General features: G+C 36.1%; 1 protein-coding gene across 1 annotated transcript; it reads left to right on the top strand.

The window, feature by feature from the left end:
- Positions 1-24: 24 nt before the first annotated feature.
- Positions 25-8,146, top strand: pcx (pecanex; the record flags this gene model as incomplete). The annotated part of the gene is made up of 8 exons (XM_018026171.2): positions 25-643; positions 895-1,141; positions 1,980-2,258; positions 2,359-2,705; positions 3,349-3,492; positions 3,571-3,815; positions 3,889-4,148; positions 5,402-8,146. Coding segments are annotated over exons 1-8 (4,420 nt in total), but the record flags the coding sequence as incomplete, so codon positions are not given.
- Positions 8,147-8,316: the final 170 nt, after the last annotated feature.

Below are 8,316 nucleotides of genomic sequence, written 5' to 3'. Positions count from 1 at the left end.
AGACCACGATTCATGGTGATGCATGGAGTCGTTATCCAGAAGGCTGTTGATGACATTTCAATTCCACAAGGTTTATCCGCACCATATCGATCCAGCAGAAAATCGTATATTTATATTATTTCAAGTTAATTAAATTATCTCTATCAGTCTACGTTTTAAATATTTTGACGGAACGCGACGTGTCGTGTTAGATAGCATCTTCTTTCCATTGATATTAAGGTTAAGGTGCAAAGTGATCGCTGAGTACATCATGAAGACTCCGTTCTCGCATGAAATTGCGTGGTTCGTGTTTGAAAATCATCTGAGATGTGAAGATGGCTGCGAAGTCTGTAAGTCGTGTGCGCCAAATCCATTGATTAATAAGGCCGAGATAAAATGTATCGCCTTATTGTTTGCCACGCGATTCACCGAACAGAAAAGACAGACCAAGAATAAGGCTGTGGAACAGCAAGTGATGGGAAGATGGTGAGGGAGCAGTTTTGCAATTGGTATGGGTTCTCAAAGACTAGAAATTTTGAGACAAGGCGTCTGGGCGAGCCTGACAGGAGGCTGGTTTTACGATCCCCATCTCGACGTTTTTTCAAATACCTTTCACCTGTACATTTGGCTCTTTCTACTCTGCTTACCGTTCACTATATATCTTGTAAGTTTATTTACTCGTACACTCGTCAGCCTTTTAGATACATTCGATAAATAACATTCACGTAAAACGTACATGTTTACATTAATTGTAGACCGATCGTTGCAATTTACATAACACGTAGCTTTCTTCATCTATTACTTATTTTCTTTTGCATATATTTATACAAACAGGTTTTCTACAATCATGTAATCTAAGATTATCCAAATATACGTGCTGTTGTATTACATACCTCTAACACTTGTTCTTTTTAGTATTTCCCGCCAACTGTGTACGTTTGGGTGGCATATTGTTCTTCAATCGGAGCATTTTTTGGTACCATAAAGTGTGTTAACCATGCACTCCATTGCATGTATGATACCACAGAGTGTTTAGAGGAATCAGGTCATGCTATCAGCCAGCAGAGATTGGAAAGTGAAAAGAGACACACAGTGCTCAACAAATGCAGGGAACAATCACAAGATCAAGTAGACAATGGAATAGAACTGCAAGTCTTAAATGGTATTTAACAATTATTATACCTACTTCATTTATATTGATACAAACAGTAAAGTTTTTAAATTATATTGTATTGCGTTGCTTGGAAAGTTCGTTCCGATTTTTTATGGGTGGAGTAGGGCAGGCCTTAGTATATCAGACAATTTTAATGTGAACGTTGGAAGTGTATGGTAACTCGTAGCCAATAGACAATTGCGTACAAAAGGATTATCTAACTCAAGTAATTATACGACTTGACTACTTTATTATTTCATATATTATTAATTATATCAATCATTACATCAAATATTGTATGAAGTGTTGTGCTAATCATTGGATCAATTATCGGATTGTCCGAAGTTTATACCCACTTTTGATGAATGACACGTGTATATATTCTAAAAGGTGATATTTCATCTTTAGGAAAAGTTATAATTTAGTGAGATTTCGCCGATATTTAATAAAGTAAATGTTACAAAGTAAAGCAAAAATCACAATTAATATGTTTCAAATTTCAAGCACATTTATTCTAGAGAATGATTAGTCTAAATAAAGTAAAGACCAGAGTGCCTTGCAATGTGCCTTAAACTAAACATTAAAACGATTTTTATCTAGAGTATATAGAGTAAAAGTATATAGAATCGAATTGCGTGAACGCGTGTTTTGCACTATTTTAGTGATAGAGCTTCAAGTTGCATGAAAAGAGAATGTGGAACGAAATAGTACGTATATAATTAAATAAATCGCTAAATGTCTATCAGAATTTAAATGTGCTGGTTTTAAATTTTCTATAAAAATCGAAACGAACTGTTCAGACAACCCAATGCGTGGTTTAAGATATATGATAGTTTTTCTTCTGTAGGGAAAACGGATACACCACCTGTAGAATGCTCATCACGGAACTCTTTCATAGAATCAAACGCGCAAAACGCGGATGCAGATAGTATAACGTCTGAGTATAATCAGGATAAACCTAGTTCAACTATAGATTTAAAAGTAGAGATTCACAGAAAAAATAGCTCCGAAAGTTCGGAAGAGGCGCAGCAGCTGACTAAGCCAATGGTATCTAATGCGAATGCACACGAAGCGGAATTAGCATCTGCGCAATACCATGACCCGCGTTTTCGAAGCATGAAGAGTGGTATTAGTTTTGTTATTTAAATAATACTTGATATTACTGTGATACAATTGTTTTTCTACACGTATTAATGTCTGTTTTGGGAAATACCGAACACGTGTAGGAAGAAGGTTGAAAAGGCAGAGATGCATTGTGATCAGCGAGGAACGGTTTCAACGGAAGTTATGTAGACACGCGTCTGAAGATTCGCGAAATCGGCATTCGAAGCAAAGCACGCTTGGTAAGACGGGGTCTGAGAGTCAAATAAAACAAACGAGCTCGTTCGAATTGGAGAATCAAGGAGATGATTATTCGTACTGGAAATCAAATCAAAGTGTTCGGCGTCTAAATTCTAATTCGATTCCAATGGAAACTCATTTAATGAACGATCATCCGCAGAGCTTGGAAATTATATCGAAGAAAGAGGACGCTGAGAAAAATAAAATTTCGTCGCATCCACAATCTTTAGAGGTAAAGTCCTTTTACTTATGGTGGCTCATATTGATATTCGGTCATGTTCCAAAACGAAATAATTTTGTTAATATTGGACCAAACAATTAACTTTCTGTTGGATATTAGAAGCTTTATTAGATAAAAAATATAAAATAAATAAAAAACATATAAAGTAATTGCTGTTCGTTGAAGTCTTGAATAAGAAAGTGAAGGATATGATTTTTAATTTTTTCATAAAAATTTCTAATGAAAATTTGAAACATCCCGTTTGTAGATCTGAGTAAATTATATGCATGTAAAAATCTTTTTAAAAATCGATTAATCTTGCTACAAATTACAAGTGATTGGGGATTTAAAAAAACCGCAGTGTTTCACGAATTTCGATCTACAACTGAAATAAACCGAAGAATTTTTACATGTTTTGATTTGTTTTACTTTTTTATGCTTTCACCTATTTTGATGACGGGGTGTTTAAAATTTTTAGTTGAGTCATGCCGTTCTGTTTTTCCAGATTCTGACGAATATTACTTTTTGCATCTTTTTTTCTTGTACATATCTATAAACCAAGTCTCCCAACATTTCAAAGAAAATGAAATTGTTTGACCCAATACTAGAAAGTTATTATATTTGTTTTAATATTATTAATCTTTTTACTTGCAAGGTTATTACGAAGAAACCGCATCAACCACTTATTCATCCACAAAGTCTTGAAACAATTGGTGCTACTAATAAAAATGTGAACTCTACAGATGACAATAATTTGCCTCTTCATCCACAAAGTCTTGAAACAATTAATACTAAAAAGGTACCGTTGCAATTTAATATTTATACATGTATAGCATCGAAATATAATATTTATTAAAATGTTGTGTATATTTCGAAGGTATTACCTCAAAATACGTTAAAAAAAAATCAATTACAATTATTACCATATCTTAGTTATGGGTCAGAAATAGTACATTCTATAGCGGAACAAAGCGATGAACAATTTGCTAATGAAAGCTCTGGAGGGTACAGCCTTCAGGATTCCTATAGTCCGTTACTTACACGAAAAAATTGTGAAACTAATGCTACCTCTAATCGAGACAGAAGTCTTAGCACTAGCCGATTTGAAGATAGATTTACAAGGTTGTTGGAAGTTACTCAAACTATCTATGAATCATTTTAACAGTAATAGTTTATAATGTAATTGTACGTACAGATTCAACGAAGACGGCGGCGTGGATAACGATTCTGCAAATTCTCGCGACGCGTTGATCGAGGAATCAAAATCTGGTGTTAAAAGGAGATACAGCAATGCAAGCCAAAGCAGTCATGAATTCTCGGATTTGGAAAACTTGTTTAAGGACAAGCAAGACAAATCAAAAAATATGGATGATCCGTTGAATGTGGGAAGTGTAGTTGGAATAGGTCAATTGTTTGAGAGAATCGATTGCGCAGTAGAATCACGAACAAACAAAGGTAAGACTCAAATTCAAATTCGAATTCTCAAGATTTTAAGATACTTCTACCGCGACAATATAGAACAAAACTAATTTCGAATACAAAGAAATCTTGTGCAAAAATCGATTAACCACGTAGTTATTGAGAAACTATAAATAATAATTCATGATTGGCTGATTCGAAAAATGAGGATTTTAGTTTCACTTTTTGTTCTAAAAGTAGGAAAGTATATTAAAGAATCGTACTAAAATTGGCACAAAATTATTTTGAAGCATTATAATTAATTTATCAATTCTTCTAAAACTGACCACTTGTAGTGACTCCTATTAATATTCGGATACTCTTCAAAATAGAATAACTATTTTACTATTGAATCAAACAATTTCATCTTCTTTGGGATATTAGGTCTGATGTACTATATAACATGTAACAAAGATTAAAAAAAATTGCTATTCGTCAATGTCTCGGATAAGACAATTTTTACTTTAATTTATTTATTATGCTGACATTTTGATTTTACCAATATTTCGCGTTTTATCTCTATCGTAAATTTAATTTTAAGACCGAGAAGCATAAAATAAATCTATTTAGTACTATTAGTTTATCGTAAATCGAGCATTACAAATTTATTTTATTAATTTCTTTCTTTATTTAACCAGAGTATATAAATTAGCTACATCAGTATATTAGAGCAATATAAACTATCTTTCTATAAAGTTGCTCGAGTATCTGTAAAGTCAGTAAAGATAAATGTACATAATGTTCAAAATCATTAAATAAATAATTAAAAATGATTAAAATTTTCATAGTGCTGTCGTACATATTGAAGAGCCAAATTGGAGTAACATCTTTCAAAACTGAATAACTTTTCTAAAATCATGCCAAGCGATCGGACTTTTTTCAAATAGTTCGATGAAATTTTCAGTATTCAGTTAATCTCATAAATTTTCAAAATATATTGTTTAAATTTTCATCACAAAATCAAGTAAGAAAAGGATTAAAAAACCATCTGCATATTTTTCTTAATGATTTCTATCAATTTCTATTTTTTCAAAATTTTCGATATACATCATTTAGGAAACTAATCCACCCAACTACTAAAAAAAATTAAAACTGTTTCGTTCGATTTTAAAACAATTATTTAGTTCTGGCTCAGTTTTGCTCTTTAATGTATTTACATTTACCATTTATTAACGAAGTGTCAGTTGACTAACATAAAGTGGCTAACTCCCGTAAGGGAATTGAAGACAGAATATCTGTATTGATTGCAGGACTACACAATAAAGAATCGGATTGCGGTTCTTCTAGCATGATGCCTTTCGATTATACGACGTATTCATCGAATATGGAAAACGAGGTGAAAAGAATGTTGCTCCCACAAGTAGAAACAGATAACAAGCGACACCAAGGAGCAATACCCAAACAAAGCCGTCCAATGCCAGCAGAGACTATACACGATAGTATTGCGACTACCGAACCAACCCGGCCGAAAATGAAACGAACGTTGGAATTCAACAAACTTGAGCAAACCTGTGGTTCGAACAACGAGTTAAGTACACTAAGTCTTGCATCCTTCTTGTTAACCACGTCATTGTCTTCGGATCCTGGTCAATCGGGCACAGTGTCCGCCTTAAGATTAAGTCGCAACTCAGAGACACGAACTGCCCGTAAAAGGCGCGGTCCATTGAATCCATGTTCAATCAGGCGGCAGCGTTTTTCGCGTGAGAGAAGTCGAGAGGACAACGTTGTACCGCTTACTGCTTTATATGGATTGATATCGAACGATTTGGTTACCCATCCTAATGACACCGTCGAGGCGACGGTGCCTTACTTACGGGACGAGAAAGTGCGCTGGCTCACTTACACCATCGACGACAAAAGAGGCGTTGCCACGGCTGCCCACGTTCCTCCCAATAACGAGAAATTGTTAAACACGTTACTACGTCAACAGCTTAATCAAAATTTACATTACGACGCCAATTGGGAATTACTGGATTCGCTGAGCAACAGTTATAGCAGTTTATCTTTGAATTCTCCCGACTTGAGTGTTATAATAGACACGCCTCCAGTTTTGTCCAGTCCAGAGAGCAATCAAACGAAGGCGCAGAACTCGTTATCATCGAATCCAGTAGAAACTTCGGAACGCGATCAATTCCATCAAAATAATGGGAATTCCATTCAATGCGGCGTCGAGGCTATGGATCGAGATCAATTTCATCAAGATATATTGACCCGAATTGAGTCGATGACGGAGAGGAATCAACGATTACGGAACATATTGGGATATTTTAATTTGAATATTTACCCGGCAGACTCGAATCGCCGTGCAAGATCCGCGTTAACATTGCAAACGTGTGCGGTTGGTGATATAAATACGAGTTTGTCTTGGAATCGACTTATCGGTAGTTTAGGCGGATCCGAATCCAAGCCTAAACAGTCAAGAGAAGATAAACAATATTATTACAAATGGAAAGTTGGAAAATTGCCGCATGTCAAAGTGCGATTCGATCGTTTATTTTTGTTGGCCTTGTTAGATCGAAACCTGACAATTTTTGAAACCATCGTTTCGACGTTCTTAGCTGTGGCTGTCGCAGGATTGGGCTTGACACTGCTCCATCAAGGATTCTACCGTGACATATTCGCGTTCATGTTTTGCTTCGTAACCGCCGGATGTCAATATTCATTATTAAAATCTGTGCAGCCCGATGCCGCCTCACCGACGCACGGGTTCAACCGTATTATAGTATTTTCACGACCCGTCTATTACATATTATGCTCAGGATTCATATTGATCTTCAACGAATCGTTAAGAAACTTTAAAGCGTCCGAGTTCCGAATATATGGCTTGCGAATTACTGATTACGATGTCATATTACAAATTCGTAACGTTTTATTAATTTTCCTTTTGTGCTTCCCTATTATTTTCTCGTTAGGCCTGCTGCCTCAAATCAATACTTTTCTAATGTATCTCTGCGAGCATATAGACATTCATCTATTTGGCGGGAACGCAACTACGAGTTTAGTGTCATCGATTTATTGCCTTTGCCGTAGCATCGTCACCGTTGTTATATTGTACGGGTTTGCTTATGGAGCGCTTACAGAGCCTAAATCCTCGCAGCATATTTTATTTTCCATTTTTGCCGGCTTATTAGTCGCCATATCGTATCATTTAAGTCGTTCGTCTTCGGATCCTACCGTGATATGGGATATAGTTAAAACAAATTTGTGGCCGCCGGAAATTTATACAGAAGAGAAGGAAGCGAAAATTATTGAGAACACGTCGCGAAGGGAAACTGTACCTACGACGTACAAAGAAGCGAAGATTCGAACTTGTGGGAGGAAGAAACATGTTAAGATCAAAGTTGGAGAACAGATGTCGGACACGGAATTGGTAGACCCGCTACCAGAGAAGTTGCGAGCAACGGTGAATGCAAGATTGAAGAACGACTTGATAGTCTGCGCAGTGATCGGTACTTTGTCTTTTGGAATTCATTGTTCGACTGTATTCACAGCTTTGCAACCGGAACTGAATCCGGTTTTATGGGGTATAGCAAGCTGCCTCGGATTTCTGTTACATTATATTGTACCGCAGCTCCGTAAACAATTACCCTGGCTGTGCTTATCAAGACCCGTGTTACGCAGCCACGAACACGCACAATTCGAAGTTTGCGAGCCAGTGAAAATTATGTGGTTTGAGAAAGCATACGTTTGTCTCTGTTTTGTGGAAAGGAATGTTCTCTATCCGGTTGTATTCCTGGGCGCGCTCACGGAATGCTCTTCGAAGATCGTTTCGAAATTCGGCGAAAGCATAGGAGCGTTGATCATAGTGGTATGCGGATTGAAGTCACTGAGATCTGCATACTCCGATCCGTCGACGCGTTACCTGGTCCTGATCTTCGCCGTTCTGTTTTTCAAGTTGGATGTCCGAGACCTCAGTGAAACGTTCCTGGTCGATTACTTCGTCACTGGAATTGCGTTCGCGAAAATTTACGAGGACTTCTCCAAATATTCCTTCTGTAATTGTTACATTTTTACAATTACACCCATGGGAATCCATATTTAATGTTTTGAATGTATATAATATTGAAACTGACGTTGAAACAATAATTTTTTGCCAGACACAAATAATTATTTTTTTTTTTGTTTAGACAATAGAAAATCAGAAAATATTCGTATTCATAAACGG

Source organism: Ceratina calcarata, unplaced genomic scaffold (genome assembly GCF_001652005.2).
Source record: "Ceratina calcarata isolate Rehan_Ccalc_2016 unplaced genomic scaffold, ASM165200v1 scaffold373.2, whole genome shotgun sequence".
NCBI lineage: Eukaryota > Metazoa > Arthropoda > Insecta > Hymenoptera > Apidae > Ceratina > Ceratina calcarata.
Note: the sequence above shows the minus strand (reverse complement) of the source record. Positions and strands in the feature narration are given on the sequence as shown.